The sequence below is a fragment of the Bufo gargarizans genome, chromosome 1 (assembly GCF_014858855.1).
Source record: "Bufo gargarizans isolate SCDJY-AF-19 chromosome 1, ASM1485885v1, whole genome shotgun sequence".
Taxonomy (NCBI): domain Eukaryota; kingdom Metazoa; phylum Chordata; class Amphibia; order Anura; family Bufonidae; genus Bufo; species Bufo gargarizans.
In genome coordinates this window covers 592,452,097-592,472,756 of record NC_058080.1, presented here as the reverse complement: position 1 = coordinate 592,472,756, position 20,660 = coordinate 592,452,097, and the positions used below count along the sequence as shown (strand labels likewise).

General features: G+C 44.4%; 1 protein-coding gene across 4 annotated transcripts in view; it reads right to left on the bottom strand.

Annotated features, from left to right (window-relative positions):
• The window catches only part of LOC122935186 (golgin subfamily A member 6-like protein 1), a 69,640-nt gene that overhangs the window by 18,342 nt on the left and 30,638 nt on the right, over positions 1 to 20,660 (bottom strand). For all 4 annotated transcript variants that reach the window (XM_044290951.1, XM_044290971.1, XM_044290965.1 and 1 more), the window contains 13 exons: positions 18,135 to 18,227; positions 16,431 to 16,523; positions 15,975 to 16,087; positions 12,555 to 12,690; positions 12,236 to 12,406; positions 10,784 to 10,909; positions 10,327 to 10,590; positions 8,629 to 8,691; positions 7,835 to 7,930; positions 6,667 to 6,768; positions 6,131 to 6,313; positions 3,854 to 3,985; positions 726 to 955 (listed from right to left, as the gene is read on the bottom strand). In XM_044290951.1, the coding sequence (XP_044146886.1) occupies positions 726 to 955; positions 3,854 to 3,985; positions 6,131 to 6,313; positions 6,667 to 6,768; positions 7,835 to 7,930; positions 8,629 to 8,691; positions 10,327 to 10,590; positions 10,784 to 10,909; positions 12,236 to 12,406; positions 12,555 to 12,690; positions 15,975 to 16,087; positions 16,431 to 16,523; positions 18,135 to 18,227 (1,802 nt within the window). The remainder of the gene's footprint in view (positions 1 to 725; positions 956 to 3,853; positions 3,986 to 6,130; positions 6,314 to 6,666; positions 6,769 to 7,834; positions 7,931 to 8,628; positions 8,692 to 10,326; positions 10,591 to 10,783; positions 10,910 to 12,235; positions 12,407 to 12,554; positions 12,691 to 15,974; positions 16,088 to 16,430; positions 16,524 to 18,134; positions 18,228 to 20,660) is intronic.

The following is a 20,660-nucleotide window of genomic DNA, read 5'->3' as shown; positions in this document are numbered from 1 at the left end:
GTGGCAAACTGGAAATATCATGCTGTGGTGTTGTTTTTCAGCGACTTGGACAGGAAGACTGGTCAGAGTTGAGGCGAAGCTGAATGGTGCAAAGTACAGAGATATTCTTAATGAAAACCTGATCCAGAGTGCTCTGGACCTTAGTCTGGGCTTAAGGTTCACCTTCCAACAAGACAATTACTGTAAGCACACAGCCAAGACAACACAGCAGTGGCTTAGGGACAACTCTGTAAATGTTCTTGAGTGGCCCATACAGAGCCCTGACTTCAACCCAATCGAACATCTCTGGAGAGACCTGAAAATGGCTGTCCATGGACGGTCCCTATCCAACCTGACAGAGCTTGATAGAATGTGTAGAGAAGAATGGCAGAAATATCGCCAAATTCAGATGTGCAAACCTTGTCACACCATACCCAAGTAGACTGGAGGCTGTAATCGCTGAAGGTGCCTAAACCTAAATTCTAAGTAAAAGTTCTGAATAATTATGTCAATGCAAGATTTTAGTTTTTCTTTTTCAATAAATAGCAAAGATTTCAAACATTCTGTTTTTACTTTCTCATTAAGGGGGACTGAGTGCAGATTGAAGGGGAAAAACTTTATTTTAGCACAAGGCAATATAACAAAAGAGTGAAAAAGTGAAAGGTTCTGAAGACTTTCCAAATGCACTGTATATGGTACACTGCTGTCCTTAGCACCTCTTACCAATACCATCAGCTGCCACTTACTCATGTCTACTTCGTGATGGACTCTGTGCTTTAGTCCTCCCAGGAGTGCACTGCATGCGTTCACAAGCTGCATTGATCTCCCTGGCAAGGGCCCTTTCTGCTCGCTCAGCCTGGGCCATTGCTTCTCGTTCTCTGAAAATTGATTCATTCTTTTCAGCCCTGAGCTCATGCTGCTCTTCCTCCATTTGCTGCAGCCGCTGCTTGAAACGCTCAATGTCCCGCTCCTTCTCCTAATTAATTCACAATCAACTCAGTATATTGATAATCTAGAACTTTCATCTATATCAGAGTGATTGACAATGAAAATACGTCTCCAAAGACGAATGAAAGATATTGCATTGTGAAAAAATGATTGTGTTATATATGGGGACTTAAAGGGAACCTGTCACCAGTTTTATGGTGTCCTAACTAAGGGCAACATAAATAAGTGACTGATTCTCTTAGCAAAATGCTGGGTCACTTTCTTTAATTGACCCAATTAATCTGTCAACATCTTGTATTGAAAAGCTCCAGCTGATAATGATGAGTCCTGAATAGTCATGAGCTCCTGACTCTCCCCGCCTACCTGCTGCTGATTGACAGTTATTTTCCATATGAATCAGCAGAAGGTGGGCAGGGGAGTGGCTATAGCTCTGAATTAAATATACGCTGGACTCACTGACATCATGCTGGACTCAAATCAGCTCATTAGCATGCGGCATCTTTGTGTGTATATTATGAGGTAACCATCTGTCACACCAGTAAGTGAATACATCTAAGGCACTTTTTAGTAGTTAATGATTGTATATAATTAGTTAGATTATAATCAAATATCCACATGACAGGTTCCCTTTAAGGCGGGTTTACACTGCGCAATGTTACGTCTCAACAGTCGGCTCCTCGTTCAGTGGAGGTGAATCGCTGTCTTTACGTGCAGTGATCATCTCCACAGTATGAGAACGAGGGATCGCTATTGTGATCGCTTGTCACCATACAGCTGTATTGTTTCTGGGCAGATGATCGCTGTCTAGACAGCACAATCTGCTGCCCAAAAATGATGACTGACGTGCCTTCACGACAGGATCACCCGATGAATGAGCAGTTTTTCCATAGGCTACTTTCAGACTTGGACGGATCCGTTCAGATAATACAACTGTCTGCGTCCATTCAGAACGGAGCCATTTGTATTATCTGTAAGATAGCCAAGACGGATTTGTCTTGAACACCATTGAAGGTCAATGGAGGACGGATCCGTTTTCTATTGTGCCAGATTGTGTCAGTGAAAATGGATTTGTCCCCGTTGACTTACATGGTGTGCCAGGAGGGATCCGTTTGGCTCAGTTTCATCAGACGGACACCAAAACGCTGCAGGCAGCGTTTTGGTGTCAGTCTCCACAGCGGAATAGAGATGGAACGGAGGCAAACTGATGCATTCTGAGCGGATCCTTTGCCATTCAGAATACATTAGAATGCAAACTGATCCATTTTTGATGGCTTTTGAGAGCCCTGAACGGATCTCGCAAACGAAAAGCCAAAACGCAAGTGTGAAAGTAGACTTATTCATCGGGTGATTTGCGGGACATTTACATGGGCAGATTGTCGGGAACTAGCGTTCGCAGCAGCCAGACATTTAGGTAGTGTAAGTCCAACTTTAGGGTTAGGCTACCAAGCAGTAGTGCCGGTTTCAGAGTGGTCATTTTGTATTACTTGGTAGGGTATATACAAAGAAGTATCGCCCAGTGAAAAATACTATCTTGCTCGTGCTGCCTTCTTGAAGTGGCTCCCTGTAAGTCAATGTTTGATGTTTTAAAAAGCCTTTGAACATTACAAGGAAAAAAAGGTGCTTGCCTCTCATCAGCACAAAGCAGGAGTCCGTATGCCTGACTTACATGCCTTGGACACAGTTTAGGGGAGGAACTGACTCTACTTAAAGGGGTTGTCGGGTATCCTATATGACAATCTGTTCTCAGGCTAGGTCATCAATATCAGATTAGTCTGACTCCTGGCAATCATCTGTTTGAAGAGAACACATCACTCATGTGAGCGCAGGGTTCTCTTTACTGTTTACCTTCTTGCTGTCGACATTGCTGCAGCAAGCAGTGTAATTACAAATGCTCAGTCCCTATTCACTTGGAATGGTACACAGCAATTGTAGTTACACTCCTGTCCCATTCAAGTGAACGGAGGAGTAGTAGTTACAACGGCTAGCCGCTGCAATGCCATCGGCGAGCAGGTAACTGTGAAGAGAACGCAGTACTCGCATAAGTGCTGCATTCTTTTCAAACAGCTGCTCAGTGGGGGTGCTGGGAGTCGGACCACCGCCAATCTGATATTGATAACCTATCCTGAGCATAGCGATTATCTGACTATATAAGGTGCTGCTGATTACTTAATGAACGAGCGAAACACTCGTTCAAGCAACGGTTTTTGTCCGGCTGAAACCCAGCATTTATTCCGGAAATCGGCCGGATCACTGCCAGACTTTATTGCAGTCAATGGGGATCCGACGGTAAAGTAGAGGATCCAACAGGCTGCTCTCTGCTGGAACAGCCTGCTGGATCGCCAAGCGGCGATGTGAACATGGACATAGACGCTGTGGCAGTCTGGAGTAGAAAGGACACGCCCCTTGAGTTGCCAGGCTGAAGATAACCCAGCAGAGCAATTGAAGAAGTGAATGTGGAGCTCTCTGGACCCATGTGTGGTACAGGGCTGGTTCTACTGTTGGTAGAAAGGTATTGTCGTGCACTTTAGGATGTCAGATTTTTATTTTTTACATCAATATTGGGATAACCCCTTTAAGTGCATTATTTTCACAAAGGGGTTTCCATCGTCATCTTTGTTTTTTGCGGAATATATTATCAAATATATTCTCCTGTTATATCCCCTAGGGTGACAAAGTCATCCTGAAATGTGACCACTGCAGCAGTGACGTCAGTAAGGTTTACATGTGATGGATCCAGCTAGTGATTAATAGTGACATATCAAGATGAGAATCGCCGCTGGAGACAGAGAACCAAAAATAACATCACCACAGGAACAGGCCGAGATCAGAAGGGTGATGGCACCTTCTTGTGTTGTGTTATATCATACTCGGATTATCTAAAAGGTATGCGCTGGTAAGCCTCTTTATATCAGCAGTTTGGTCATACCTGTGCAAGGTCGAGCTCGAGCCTCCGCATCTCCTCTTGTTTCTCTTCTTTCAGGATAGCACGAAGTTCCTCTAAAGCTTCTTGCTTCTCGCGCTGTAGAGACCTCTGGTGAATTTCATGCTCCTGAATTATCTGTCAATAAAAATGGAATCATTAGCGCACGTCCTATTGTCTTAAAATTTCAGGATGCAACGTTAATGGGGTATTCTCACTTTAGACATTTATGGCATATCCACAGGATATATCCAGAATAGGGGTCCTTGGCACATCTCTATTCAGTGTCCGCCTGGATGCAGCCGCTAAAGGCAGTCTCAGCAAGAAGGAATAGGGTCAGGGGACATTACAGTGACCTTCCACCTCATCTCTGGACCAGCTTGTAAAAATATATTTCTCACATAAGCAAAATGTCAGAGCTGTAGCTTTCTTTCACCTGGCTCAGTTTGTTGCCCTGTATTTAAATATCTTGGCTCAGGCAAAGTGGCTGGTTGGTGGCCCCTTGGCATTTAGTACCTCGGGCACATGTCTCGCTCCCCCCCCCACCCCAGCTAAGCCCTTGACAATGTTATACCTAAAAAATATTGATTGAAGACTGACAAAAGAGTATATCTCTAGACCACAAAAAATATATCTAATATAATAGTATAATACAAACAATGACACAATCACTACAGTCCAATAATGGCAGCCATTTATGCTCACCTGTTTAGGTTGCACCAGTCTTGGGTGCAACCCCAATGAAGGCCAACTGGAGAAGTAACAGGTTACTGGTTGGTGCTGCCGGTTCCGTCTGAAACCTCCTTTGGCGGGGGCCAGACCGCCAACCAGATGATCAATTGCACTGGAGCTCCATTGGACCGTGAAAGTCAAGTGAGCGTGTGGACACAAGGGGCAAAATCACAACCAGGCGCTGAATATATTAGGTTTATTGGGAGACAACGCGTTTCGGGGCACTACGGACCTCTTTATCAAGTCTTGGTAGCAGCAGAGTCAGGGATGCAGAGCCCGGCCGTTCACTGTCGGCACGTGGGGCGTCTGATTCGCTGTGCGCTTAGGGGTCCGTAGCACCCTGAAACGCGTTGTCATTCAATAAACCTTATTAATATATTCAATGCCTGGTTGTGATTTTGCGCCTTGTGTCCACACGCTCACTTGACTTTCACGGTCCAGTGGAGCTCCAGTGCATAAAGGAGTATGGCACAGCACAGTTAACCAGTAACCCCAAAACACAGCACTTCTGCAGGTACCTTGCTGGGCATGCAGGTGTAAGTGGGAGTCCGATTAGGTGTATGGTCGTCTTAAGACTGTACACGCCCATCTACCTGGGACTTCTGAGCAGAGTACGTTTGTAGCTGGTTCCTACACTGCCCTGAATATTGTAGGCTTAAGTAAGTCCAAAGTGAGGCAGTATATTTAGTGATACATTCAAATTATATTACATTCAAATTATTACATTCAAATTATATTTAGTGATACATTTAGTGGTACATTCAAATCTTTAAACCCTGCAGGAGGTGAAAACTGTCTTGGGATGCTGCTTCACTTCAGAATCCAATCTTGCTATCTCATGAAAGTAAGGCTACATGCACACGACCATTGTGTGTTTTGCGGTCCGCAAATTGCGTATCCGCAAAACACGGATGGCGTCCGTGTGCGTTCCGCAATGCGGAACAGCACGGACAGCCTTAAATATAACTGCCTATTCTTGTCCGCAAAGGACAAGAATAGGACAGGTTATATATTTTTTTGCAGACTACAGAACGGAGCAATGGATGCGGACAGCACATGGAGTGAAGTCCGCATCCGAGCCACCAAAACTGCAGCTCGGATGCGGACCAAAACAACGGCCGTGTGCATGAGGCCTAAGAGGGTTGCTCTGGTCGGTGGCATCAGCCCCAAAAAGCAGTGATGTCATTATATAGGGCTCTTGTGATCAGCCGGTAGACTAATCAAACCAATCCCCTGATTTCAGGGATAAGAATCTCCATCAGGGAAGATTTATATTTGTTGGTACATTTTGTATAATAGCCAAGAAGATACAATATAGTGGATTTATACTCCTGCACCGTCACCACCAATTATTAACACCCACTGATGTGTACAGAGGCAACACTGATCAGTCATGGATATGAATTTCATGTTTGATTCATTTTCCTGCTTGTCCCATTACCATATATAATTGTAGACGTCTCCAGTAACAGACCATTCATGTATAGTTGGCTAATGCTGGCCTTTCTGACAATAAAATGATGTTTTTTTTAAATAATTGGGCAATCTTACGTTTTGGAGATCAGCACATTTCTTTTCCAGTGTCATAGACGTCCTGCGCTCTCTTTCCAGTGCTTCCCGCAGGTCTGCCATTTCTCGGAGTTTCTCTTCCTCCAATGTGTGTCTTTGTATCTGAAGAGCATCTCTTTTTTCATTTTCCCACTTTTTCTGTTCTCGCAGCAAAGTGTTGTGCACCTAAAACATAAGAAAAGGCATGCACCACTGCTTCTGCTGCGTTCTTTCAATGCCTGCGGTTTAAGTCCCATTGAACAGACTACGAACACCCGCCGCATTTTCCAGCAGCATCCGTCTTTTTTTGGCGCGGTCACAACTTTAAACCACCAGCCGCACAAACAGCAGCACAGCAGTCAATGGGAGGTGGATTCCACACGGCCGCCACCAGCTCTTTGGCGCAGAATCCACTCCAAAGTTCTGGCATCAAAAGATACGGTGTGAACGAGCCCTTAATGACAAACTGCATTTTGTACTCACTTTTATGAGCCCTAGTGACAAAGGCCAAACAGGTAATCCCATATTAAGGCTCCTACCATTTCCCTTGCTTCTTGTTTGAGCTCTACAGCCAGTTTCTTCATTGACTCTTTCTGTGACTTCAGAGTCTCCTTCAATCTTTCAATTTCTTTATCTTTAATCTGAACATAAGAGCATAATATAGCTACTAGTAAGAGAGAACGGTTGGAGCTAAAATTACAGTCGGAGGCCTCATGCACACGACCGGATGTGTTTTGTGGTCCGCAAAACACAAATCCCGGCCGTGCGAATGCTGCCATTTTCTTTTTTACTTCAATAGAAATGTCCTATTCTTGTGGGGCCACACCCGTGTGCTGTCCACGAGTTTTGCACCCTATTGAAATGAATGGCTCCGCATCTGATCCGAAAAAAAAAAAAAGTGAATTGGATGCAGACCAAACGTACGGTTGTGTGCATGAGGCCTAACAATGCAAAGCGTATTTTCGCTTAGCACTAAAGCTGGACATACATGTTACATTACTGTTGGCTGTATTCACTGATTTTGAGCAAATCTAATGTATATGGACTGTTGGATATCAAAATGTCTCATCCTTTAGTTCTCAGGGTGCAATAAGGCACCAGCAGATGTTTCTGACAGCGACTTTCTTCCTACTCAGAACACACGCACGCTCCAGCAAGCATGCATGTCTATGGGGGTGGGTGCTAGCAAGGTAAAAATAGGTGAAGGGCATTCACCTAGCTTTGGGATATCTTGCCAGCAATATAAACATATGCCTCCCAGCCACAAGTAAACCTTTAGTCATTAGTAGTGTTGAGCGAACTTCTGTTTTAAGTTCGGCGTCTAAAGTTCGGGTTATCGAAGAATCGCGTTATGGATTCCGCTACCATGGACCATAATGCAATTTAGAATCCATAACGCGATTCTTCGATAACCCGAACTTTAGACGCCGAACTTAAAACACAAGCTCACTCAACACTAGTCATTAGGAATGTCAATTTAAAAGCGGTTATCTGACATTACAAAACAAGGTCTGTTTTTAGTTTTTCAGATTTGGCACCAGTCTTGTCCTTGTGCCGTTTTCTGCACCGCAGCTGGTCCTGGTTCACTGGACAAGCTGCAGTTCCAAACACAACCCATGCACAAGAGTGGCACTGTTTCTGGAACAAAGATAACATGACCACTTTAATACTAAAACTGGTACAGCTATACTCCAGTCTGCACTTTACCTCAATAGAACTGAGCACTTTATCCATTTCCTTTTTCAAAGATTCTGCTTGATCCTGAAGAGCTTTTGCTTTCACTTGTTCCATATTTTCTGCAAACTTCAATAAAAGAACAGTTAGAAACATCCTCTGTAATGACAAGCACAACATCTACTGAGAATTATAATAAGGGGAAACCATGAGCATCGACTGAAAAATACATGTAACAATAGTACATTTTATTATGGCGGACTCCGGGACTTCAGTATTGATGACTTATGTCTAAAGGGATGGTTCACTCCTTAACTGTTGATAGCCCATCCTTGGGACTTCTGGCGCCAGAGCTACTGCAAAAGGGGTGATCAACGGGGATGCACCACGGCTCCTACACACAGCTGACGGGCTAGAGTGCTGCCAATCTAGGGCCGAAAGCCCACGGAAGCACTCCGTAGTGCTCCCGTAGGGTTCCATTTCGTGCTTCCGTCCCGCACTATTCCGCATCTCCGTATTTGCGGAGCCATGGAAGTGAAGGGGCCCGCATCCGTGATGCGGTCCGCAATACGGCAACGGGGCGCACACGTTCGTGTGCAGGAGGCCTTACTGTTGATAGCCCATCCTTAGGACTTCTGGCGCCAGAGCTACTGCAGAAGAGGATGCACCACGGCTCCTACACACAGCTGACGGGCTAGAGTGCTGCCGATCTAATACTGATGACCTATCCTAAAAGTCACGGAGTACCCTCTAAATAATAATTATATGCTTCACTGTGCAAGCTAACTTGTAGACATTAACCCTTTCCAGAGAGGTTAGGAACATACCTGCTGGATTGCCTTTTGTTTTTGGCTCTGCATTTCTTCCTTCAGTTTAGATATATGTAAATCCTGCCAAAATAATAAGATTTTTTGGAATCTATTAACACTATAATATATATATATATATATATATATAAAACAGATTTTTCACTATTTATATGGACATAAATGTTAAAAAACTAGTTCAGTGCTAAAATAGCCAACACGATAAAGTAGTTTATTTATCTTTTTTCTTTTCTAGCGTCATTGAAAGGGAACCTGTCAGGCTATTCAGCTGACCAATCCAATACGCTGTTTATAGGTATAGACCTGTCAATGTAGCCAAGCCAGGCCGGAAATAGCCACATGGCCTATGTTTGCTACAGGAAATCAGTATCTGACCAGTAGTTGTCTGATTGATGGACCCTGATTATCAGAATGAAGAGGCTCCATCAACCGCTTCTTGAGATTTGCCGTATATATGGGGTGGGTGTTGGGTGTTTAAATATGAGGCCCTCTCAGGAGCTGATCCGGTGAGCGCCTGATGTTTTAATGTACGGCCACATAGTCGGATTTCCTGATGCAGTTTTGGAAGCCAAAACCTGGAGCGAATAAAAAAAAAAAAGGGGAGAAGTATCTGTCCTTTACACTTTCTCCCCTTTTATGATCCACTGCTGATTTTGGCTTCCATAACTGCATCCAGAACCCTGAATGTGTGGTGGTACCCTTAGGCCACCTGCCCACGTATGTGTGGTTTTTACGCGCAGAAAAACTGCAGCGTATTACAGTAACAGCAAAGTGTACGAGATTACACAAATCTCATGCACTTTGCAGATTTTTGTCAGTTTTGAAATGGACCTGCATTGCGGATGTCAAAATCTGCAGCATGTCAATTATGTTTGCGGTTTTAGCTGCGGATTTCACCTTTTTCAATGGAAGGGTGAGATCTGCGGCAAAACCGCATCAAATCCGTACCAAAAAAAGACATTGTGGATTGTGAACACGTTTAAATCCCCTACATGTTTAAAAAACAAAAGTATTAAAAATTTGCTTTGTTCATAACTTCGGAATAATAGTGTACGGAGATGAGTCTCCGTACGGTATTAGAATGTATGGTCTGGAATGAGCCGAAGTTAGTTATTCACGAAGTCGCGCGTGACTTAGTTGAATAACTTTGATAATTGATTTTTAAAGTGGAAAACCACTTTAAAACTTGAAATCGAACTTGGCTTTGGTTCCGAGGTACCAGTCCGCTCGGATGCAGACCCAAACAACGGCTGTGTGCATGAGGCCTAACCATAATGAAAAAAAATCCAAATGTCTGAATCACCCTTTTTTTGGTGACTTTATCCCCTAAAAAATGAATAAAAAGTGATACATACTCAAAAATGGTATCAATGAAAAAAAACAGCTTGCACCACGAAAAGGATCCCTTACACAGCTTCTTAGATAGAACTAAAAAGGTTATGGGTGTCAGAATATGGCGATGCAAAGACATTTTTTATATTTTATATAGTTTTATATTTTTTAATGTTTAACAAAAACTATATAAATCGGTTATCCATAACCTGCACTTTTATCGCACAGCGGGTCGGCTGGGAGGTGCAACTGATTGACTGGGTATAAGTACATGTTGTAACGTGCAGGACCAGGGCACAATGTGAGTGTTTCTGGCCAGATTTACTGATGACCAAAGCCACGTGTTGGAAGCACAGCCAAGTCTACCTTGTCTTGCTGATGCTGGAGCTGCAGGTCAAGCAGCCGCTTTTTGTGTTCTTCTTTCAGAACCTCTGCGGCCAGCATCTGGGCTTCCTTCTCTGCTTTCACTGAGGATATAACGTCTCTCAGCTTCAGCAGGTCCAGCTCTTTCTCAGAGAGGATCTTCTCAAGGGAAGCAGTTCTTGTGCCTTGTTCCTGGACCTGGGTCTTTAGTTCAGCGATCTGTTGGTCGGACGCGTCTTTTTGTTCACTGGCTTCTTCTGCCTGACTCTGTAGATGCAGAGTAAGTAGAAAAATGTAAGCATTATAGACACCGGAAAGTACAATAATGCAGGCACCATTTACCTGACCATACCACTGATACGGGACCTGATATTAAAGTGAAATTGTAATATATTTGGATCCCAGTAATGCCCCCTGGATTGTCTTCTGTTGAAAAGGGCGTGCCATGTCATGCGTTTACCTGGATTTGGGTCTCATACTTCTTCTCAAGTTCCCGCACTTGTGCCTTCAGCTGCCTGTTCTTCTCCTGCCTCTCAGCACAATCCGCCCGTGATTCGTCCAGCTTACTCTGACACTCCTCTAAATTCTACAAACAGAGTAACATTTCTACCTCATTATCATAAAAAGATAGATTTTATATACAAATAATTGTTGTACAAATATTTTACCATATTTCATCATTTCAGTCATATATCCCTTGCAAGCATGGTACATGTATTCTGCAAACTGTGACCGCTTGGGGGGAGAATTATCAAAACTGGCTTAGCTGCCCATAGCAACCAATCAGATTCCACCATTCATTTACCAAAGCACCTATGAAAAAAGTGGAATCTGATTGGTTAATATGGGCAACTAAGCTAGTGTTTCCTTTACACTAGTTTTGATAAATCTCAAACTTAATTTTTGTTAAAGGGACGCTTCCATCAGAAAGGGGTATTTTCTTTAAAACGGAATGGAGGTCATTTATAAAAAAAAAAAAGGCTTTTTACACCAGTCTTTGATAGCCCAGAGGAAGATATGTCTAGATAATGATGCCCACAGAAGAGTATTGCATTGAATAGTGTAATGGGTGATACTCTAAATGAGCCATGCCCCACCCCCCCAGGTTTGGCCAGAATGATGGCCTGACTGAGCGAGTTAAGTGAGACTGTCATGCTAGAAGTCCAATCCAAGAGGAAAGTAAAGAACCAGGACAGGAAGTAGAATACTTGGAGTGACTTCCAAAAATTATATCCACTTATTTTCATAAATAATTAAATGGATAATTGAATGGAGCTTAGCCGCGCCCAGGCCAGTTGATACAAGTCGTGACGTCACTGGGCCCAGCGGTAAACAGCGAGAAGGCCGCGCCGCTGCTGGAGCGCCGCTGCATTCTCAAACAGCTGATTGGCAGGGGTACCAGGTGTCGGACCCCCGCCGATCAGATGCTGATGATCTATCTAGAAGATAGATCATCAGTTTAAACAAACTGCAGAACCCCTTTAAATTTTGTGTATCTTTAAAATGAACACTTTTGTCTAGAAATGTTACTCCAGTTTTTTTTTTTTTACTTCACGCCCTTTTGGAGTGAGCTTGCAAATAAATAAAAAAAATGCAGTTATAAATCTGGCAACTAACTAACTGACATCCACTAACACACCCTAATCCAGCGAGTGGTGTAAAAATGCTAAAAGTTGCAAGTTTTTGTGCAAATAAACCTAAAAAGTCATAAAAGCCCTATTTTGTGACTTTTTGAAGCCAAAATTCTGGAGTGTTGGGTGTGATAAATTCCCCCACATAATGTATTTGCATGTACCATTATGATTCTTGGAATTGTGACGCAATAAAATCACTGCATGTAAGCACTTGTTAAACTTTCCTTTGGGATTCGCTTTGATTCCCCCAAAACGGCCTTATTTTTTGCTCAGCTTACCTCATGCAGCTTCTCTATCTTTGATCTGGATGTTCTTTGCTCAGAGAACAGTTCTGACTTTGTATGGTTCAGTTGACGTTCTAATTCCTGCCTTTCCATAAATGTCAGACTTCCCTCCAGATGCCGCAGATGAGCTTTTAACTCGTCTCTCTCCGTTTTCAAAGAAGAGATCTATATGGAAGGAGGAATTACTACTAAGGTCGTGATACAGAGTCTGCCCTAATTCTGTAACGTTATTACTGTACAGGAGAAATGGAGAAGCCTGGACCACCCTGGTTATGTTATCTGATGGCATTATATATTGTATTAATGAGGTTACCTCATACTGGAAGCTGTTTACTTGGCCGCTGTGCGTACTGGAGCATTGCTGACGTATAGATTCCAGTTCCAGCTCTAGTTCCTGCAGTTCCTTCATGTACTCGCTGCGTTTGTACTCCAGGATCACTAGCTCACGCCTAGAGATGCCAAAGGTGATTTCAAATTTTCAGTTACATAAAACATCTACACCTCTGAGATAATCAGGTTATTAAATGGGTGGAGCTTGGGTGCAACAAGAGCAGTGGTGATGCCCTCATTGCACCTAATTTGCATATTAGGAAAAAGTATCATAACTCGGGGTGGAGCCTTGGATCAACATGGGATAGGGGGGTCGCTGGTAACAGATTCCCCTTAAAGGCTATGGGCACATTTTGCATTTATATATTTTTTTGCATTGGCAGTATTGTGGGATAAAAATGGACCGTAATTGCAGTTGTCTTCAATTAACCATTTTCTCTGTCTTCTGCAGCCTGCATGCTTTACCATACATTGCAGGCTGCTCAGTCCCATTCAGTGTGAAATCTGATGTCAGCTATATGAGCGTGCAGGAGAGCAGAAAGAGAGGATGCAGAACGAGCCCTCAGAGAGCTCATGTGACTGATTTCACAGTGAACGGGAACAGAGCAACCTGTATGAGAATGCATGATGCTATAAAAGACAAATTAAGCTACATTTTTAATAAAACCCAACTGCAAATAGGTATTTTATTCCATAATTAAGCCAGTGCAATACATAATCACCTCAAAGGTGTCCATAAGCTTTAAAAGGAATCCATCACCAGCGACCTCCGTATCCCTTGTTGATCCTGGGTTATGATACTTTTTCTTAATATACAAATTAGGCTTTGGTGCAATGAAGGCATCACCATTGCTCTTGTTGCCGCCAAGCTCCACTCATTGCTGTGGTCAGCCCCCCCCCCCCCCCCCCCGACTGTGTTCCCACTGCCTGGCCATGTCAATCAAAACAGTCATTGAGGGGCTGAGCACAGAAATGAGTGCAGCCTGGGTGCAACAAGAGCAATGGCCCTCAATGCAGCAAAGGGCAAAAAGTATCATAACTTGGGAGCGGAGCCTCAGATCAACAAAACTAAAGGGGTATTCCCATCTTGGACATTGGGGGCATATCGCCCCATCTTTTGGACCCGCGCCTATACTTATAACAGAGCCTGCAAAGTGGGAGTGGCAAAAATAATTCTATGGGAGTGCCAAAAATAGCCAAGCGGCGCGCTCACCTATATTTGGAAGTCCCCCAGCACTGGGTTATTGTCAGCAGTCCCCTGGAAATGAGACTGTCGTTCTAAGTATAGGTGCAGGTTCCAGAGGTCCCAGTTCCCAACGATATGCCCCCAATGTCCAAAATGGGAATACCCCTTTAAGCCTAAAAGAAAAGTCCCCTTTCATTATTGTAGACTGCAGTGATGGCTAATCTCTGGCACTCCAGCTGCGTTGAAACTACGACTCCCAGCATGCTTCATTCATTTCTATGGAGTTCTGAGAACAGCCAAGCAAGTGTGTATCTTGGGAGTTGTAGTTTTACCACATCACGGTACTACAGCATTGTCTGGATGGTTATTAACTGACCATACTTGCAGGATGTGGTCCAGTAATTTAGGAAGATCTCTCCTCAAAATCAAGGGATTATGAGATGATTTATACACTTCTACTGAAATTACACAAGTCATATTGTAGTGTATGACAGATTTATTTGGTTGGCCGATGTTTGTTACCAATGACATGTTACAGCCACTCTGCCATCCTTATATCGGGTTGTCCAATAGCTGTGTATAGCCATTCTTCTATTGCTCATCACCCTTAGGCCTCATGCACACGACAGTATTTTTTGACGGTCCGCAAAAACGGGGTCCGTAGGTCCGTGACCGTTTTTTCGTCCGTGGGTCTTCCTTGATTTTTGGAGGATCCACAGACATGAAAAAAAAAGTCGTTTTGGTGTCCGCCTGGCCGTGCGGAGCCAAACGGATCCGTCCTGAATTACAATGCAAGTCAATGGGGACGGATCCGTTTGATGTTGACACAATATGGAGCCATTTCAAACGGATCCGTCCCCATTGACTTTCAGTGTAAAGTCTGGAGTCCCTTTTATACCATCGGATCTGAGTTTTCTCCAATCCGATGGTATATTTTAACTTGAAGCTAAATGAACTGTCACTTACCAGTAGGAGGAGCTCCCGGCCGGTCACAGACATCGCAGCAGCCAGCAGGTAAGTATGAATCTTCTACTATTGTACTATTGCTAAGTAACCATGGCAACCAGGGCTGCAGTAGCTTCCTGGTTGCCATGGTTACCGATCGGAGCCCCAGCGATTAAACTGGGACTCCGATCGGAACTACGTTGCCACCAATGATCGGAGGGGAGATGGGAGGCCGCACACTGGCCACCAATGTTGTTACTGCTATAGAGGGAGGGGGGCCGATGGGGGGCGCACACTGTGCCACCAACGATTTATTACAATAGAGGGAGGGAGGGGGGGGCCGATGGGGGGCGCACACTGTGCCACCAACGATTTATTACAATAGAGGGAGGGGGGGGGGGTCCGATGGGGGGCGCACACTGTGCCACCAATGATTTATTACAATAGAGGGAGGGGGGGGGGGGCGATGGGGGGTGCACACTGTGCCACCAACGATTTATTACAATAGAGGGAGGGGGGGGCCGCACTGGCCACCAATGATATTCAAACTGGGGAGGGGGGGGGTCTGCCCCCTGCTGCCTGGCAGCCCTGATCTCTTACAGGGGGATATGATAGTACAATTAACCCCTTCAGGTGCGGCACCTGAGGAGTTAATTGTGCTGATCATGGCCCCCTGTAAGAAATCGGGTGCTGCCAGGCAGCAGGGGGCAGTCATGTACACAGTTTGTAGTATATTCTAACTAGAAGCGTCCCCATCACCATGGGAACGCCTCTGTGTTAGAATATACTGTCGGAAATGAGTTTTCACGATGTAACTCATATCCGACAGTATATTCTAACATAGAGGCGTTCCCATGGTGATGGGGACGCTTCAAGTTAAAATATACCATCGGATTGGAGAAAACTCCAATCCGATGGTATAAAAGAACTCCAGACTTTACATTGAAAGTCAATGGGGACGGATCCGTTTGAAATGGCACCATATAGTGTCAACGTCAAACGGATCCGTCCCCATTGACTTGCATTGTAATTCAGGACGGATCCGTTTGGCTCCGCACGGCCAGGCGGACACCAAAACGACTTTTTTTTCATGTCCGTGGATTCTCCAAAAATCAAGGAAGACCCACGGACGAAAAAACGGTCACGGATCACGGACCTACGGACCCTGTTTTTGCAGACCGTGAAAAAATACTGTCGTGTGCATGAGGCCTTAACCTGATTCAGCTTCAGCTTCATTATCATTTTTGGCTTTTTTGCTCTTTTTCTTGTTACCTGACATCGTCCTCTGTGATCTGGCTCTCCCTCACATGTGACTCCATCTTCACGACTTCTTTCTGAGTACTCTCTAGTACTTCACGTAGGGACTGCAGCTCATGATAAGCTTCCTATCACAAGTAGAGCATGTAAGCTTTCACCATATGTCAGATGTAGACCTTACAGTCTATGTATGATGATGTAACAGAGCAGACGCAGCAAATAATCTGATCTTAAAGGGCAGAAAGTCTCAACAATATTAATGGGGGCTATGTCAGCCCTCAATCTGAAGAGTATATTTGCAGGCAGCCCCTTGCAGAGATTCAAAACATTAATACAAGAAACATCTCAAGATTTAATAAAAATTAAAACAAAAAAAAAAAGTTATAAATCTCTTTTTTGTACAACAAGTAGCCAGGCTGCTACATGTAGGAGCCATCAGAATATCATAGAGATAGAGGAAGTATCGGGTACCTTTTTCTGGTGCAGGGCATCATTAAACATCTGTTCTGCTTCCCTGCACTGGGATCTTCTTTGTGACAATCTCTCTTCTTCACATGCTACATCCTATGGTGATAAGATGCTTAGGTTATTACTGTAGTATATATGAGCTTTCCAAGTAATGGCATTTGGATCCTGAATATTATGGATTGTTGGGCAAGATTGGATTAAATATGACTTACAGGGATTGTCCCATCTGGTATTTATAGCATATCACTAGGATGTCAAATGTCTGATAGGCACAGTCCCACCTCGGGGATTTGCTTCTATCTCCAGAACAGGACTTGGTAGTGAAGGAAGTCCAAGATGTGAACGCGTGGCCACCTTCTATTCTCCCAAAATAGCTGAGTGTTGGGTTGGCTATTTTCAGAAGTCTCATAGTGGTGAACGAAGGAGAAGCAGCGCATGCGCGGCTTGCTCTCCTTTCACTGCTATGTGGCTTCCAAAAACAGCCAGGTGAGCTGTTTTGTGAATAGCAGTGAAAGGAGAGGATGCCGCGCATGCTCAGTGCGTTCTCCGTTCACTTCAGGAGCCATGTTCTGGAGATAGAAGTGGGTCCCTGGTGAGGGCCCTGCACCTATCTGACATTTGTGGCATATCCTACCGATACGCCATAAATGTCCCAGATGGGACAACCCCTTGCTGAATTAATTTTGCCATAAGAAAGAACATTTAAAGGGAACCTACCATCAACTTTATGCGGTCTTCACTGAGTGCAGCATAATGTAGTGACAGAAATGCTGATGTCAGCGGTGTGTCACTCATGAACTAAAAGTAAGTGGTGGCTGAGAACCAGCAGCATAATTATTGCAGCCCAGGCCTGGAAAAGAGTCATGGCTTCCTGAGATATCATGGATACTTTGCTCTCCCTGCCCGCCTGCTGATGATAGATAGTCTTCTCCTTAGTTTGCTTCCTAGAAGAGAATTGCCAACCATCAGCAGGTGGGCAGGGAGAGCAAGAGCTCAAGGACACCATGTTTCTGGTGATTAAGTTGGGGGGAGGGTCGCCATATGTCAGTGTAGCAAAAATATGCAGGACAATGCCTGCCCACTAAGCAAGACTTGCATTGAAATAGTATATTAATAAACAATGTAGTTTGTAAAATTTGCTGAAAATAAGTCTTATGTGCTGTATGTAGCTGGGATGAAGAATTAAGTGAAATAAAAATCTAAAAATCCTTTCTACTGTATCGTCCCCTGAGCTACACCCAATCATGATCTCTCACTGCCAGAGCTAATATTAATGTCCTGCATAGTGTCTCATAGTCCTTAACATATGTGCTTCTCAGTGGCATAGCTAGAAATGACTGGGCCCCACAGCAAATTTTTAAAATGGGGCCCCCCTCCCCCAGTAATTTTTTCGCAACCCCTTCCTTTCATGCTGCCCCCATTCCTGTGGCTAGTAAAGATCGCTCTCTCAGACCAGGGCCGGTAGCTGTTCCATCCGTCTATACTGCCACTGTATATAATTCCATTGTGTAATACTGTTGAGGGGTCCCTGACAAAATCTTTTATTCCTCCTCCTCCTGGATGGGCCCCTTCTGGGTCAGGGCCCCAAAGAAGCCACTTCCCCTGATTCACCTATAGCTACGCCCCTGTTGCTTCTTATCATATGTCATTGCAATCCTATACAATAGGGAACAGCATTGCTTCTGGCAAGCTGTTCTTATTACTTACCCTACGGAGTTTGGCAATAGTTTCCTCCAGTATTACCCGTTCAGTTGCGAGTTTCTCTGTGATTCTCCGGCTCTGTGCTTGCTCAGGGGAGCACTGAAAAAAATAAGTTTTCCCATGACTGATGTAAGAAATAAAGATCCGACATCATATAGTACATGCTAATCTCTTTCTAACAAAGCTAGAACCAGCCCTGTACCTCACATGGATCCAGAGATCTCCCGCTTTATTGCACTGCTACAGTTATATTACGGTGACAGCTCAAAGGGAGTGTCTTTTCTGCTGCAGCTAAGGGGGCGTGTCCATGCTCTCCCTATCACAGCTCAGGAGGCAGTTGAAGGATGAAACTGAGCATGTGCGGCCATCTCAGTGAGGCGGGACAAAGAAACAAGAAAAAACAAACAAACAGCAGGTGGCGCTATACAGATACATTTTATTGAATAGCTCAGCGACTGTACTAAATATTTAATTAAATGCAATTACAAAAGTATTCAGATCCAGGTGCTGATTTGAAAACTGTGGAATATTCTTTGTGAAACAACCTCTTTAAAGGGAATCTCTCACCACATACCTGGAAATAAAACCTTCTGACTCTGTAAATGTGCAGTTGTCAGGAAACGCACTTGCTCCCATGTTAATATGTGGCCCAAATTCAGAGAAACAAGCCTTTGTAGTTTATGCAAATTAGCCTCTTGGGCGCAATGAGGGTGTTGCTGTTGCACCTGAAGCTCCAGTCGCTTTATGTGCTGGCCCCTGTTTTGACTGAGGGCCAGGCAGTGTAGACGTACCCATGCCTGCCTGTGGCAGGGCTGGAGTTTGCCAGGCAGATGCACAGCACAGATCACATCTGCCCAGCGATCTCCAGCCCTGCACTGTGCAGCAGTCAGTCAAAGCTTGGGGGGAAGGAGGTCGGCACCATTTCGAATTGTTCCATTTAGAATAGTCCACCCAACCCTAAAATCTGCCTAGTTATGAAAAGTGGCATAACTGGGTAAACTTGCCTTTCAGAGAAACCCTAAGCAAGTGTAAAGTGAGCTCCCCGTTTCTCTCTTGTCAGTCCTCAAAGCTGGGCTGAAATACATTGTCAGGACTGCTGTGCATCCGCACAGGAGTCCTCTCCATTATGTTAGCCTAGCACAGCAGTCCTGACAATGTATTCCAGCGCAACTTTGAATGCTGACAGCGGGGAACAGGGGGCAGTAGGAAAATAAAACAAGAATGGCAAGCTGGACTCCTTCTCTCCAGTACTACTCATATAGTACAGATGGTGTCTCTGGTTAAAGGGATTCTGTCATGAGATTTTAGCCCTATAAGCTAAACATATGCCCATGTCCGTACTAATAACATGAACCCTAAACTGGCCTTATTAAACCTGCTTGTGGCTCTATTAGCCCAAAAAACAGGTTTTTATAACCTGTCAATCACCTACCTAAGGTGCCTAAGGGGACATCCGTTAAAACAAGGTGCCCGGCCGACTGGTGCCCAGCGCCTCCTTCCCAGTCTTAATCGCCCTCCCTGTCTACAGTGCCGCCTTCCTCACCTCAGCGCTGCCTCCGCAACCCTCCCGTCCCTCTGCCAGATACAGCGCCTGCGCACTAGGCTCAGCCTGATGCGCCGCGGACTCCTGGCAGCGGCTTCGTTGAGTGAAGTGCGCATGCGCATCAGGTTGAGCCTAGTGCGCAGGCGCCGGATCTGGCAGAGGGACGGGAGGATTGCGGAGGCAGCGCTGAGGTGAGAAAGGCTGCTTCCTTTCTGGAGGAGATCTATTTTGCACACTTTTCCCAAGGAGCAAATAACATTGCCCCCTTGGAGTTGCAGATAGATTACAGTAATTCTAAGGCATAATTATACCTGAATTGCTCCGGAATATATAATTATGCAATCATTTTCATGGAAACAATTATACAATTGCAAATGCATCTATAACCAAAGTGACCTCAGTGACAGCAGAAAAAGCCTAATGCCATAGAAGCTGTAGAAAAAGGTTTATGCCCATGCATACAGGCCACGTTCTCTGGACGGGCATTATTGTGCAGAGTTGTGACGCCTACATTACATCTACCATGTAAATCCCTTTATACTAAACGACGCAGGGGTCCACATGCTCGCAGCGCATTTGCACCACAGGTCATGTAGGTCATATACAACTGACAACCACATAGGATGATAAAAGCTTCAGCTTTACAATTAATGCAAGATAAATGTTTATATTTTGATGGTTTTAATTATAACTTGTTATTAAAAAGGTTAACCCTCATCTTCATTACCTTCTGAATATCAGTCTACAATTATATCTATCAGGTATATTTCCCTATAAATGCCTGCACTTTACAATTTTAGGCCTCACGCACATGATCGTATGTGTTTTGGATCATCCTTGTGCTTTCTGCATCCGAATGTCCGCTCTGCAAAAAGATAGAACGTGTCGTATACTTGGCCGCAAAATCTGGTCAAGGAACCCGTTGATCTCAATGGGACTGCAAAAAAAAATGGATGCAACATGGACGTTACATTGATGTCATCCGTGTT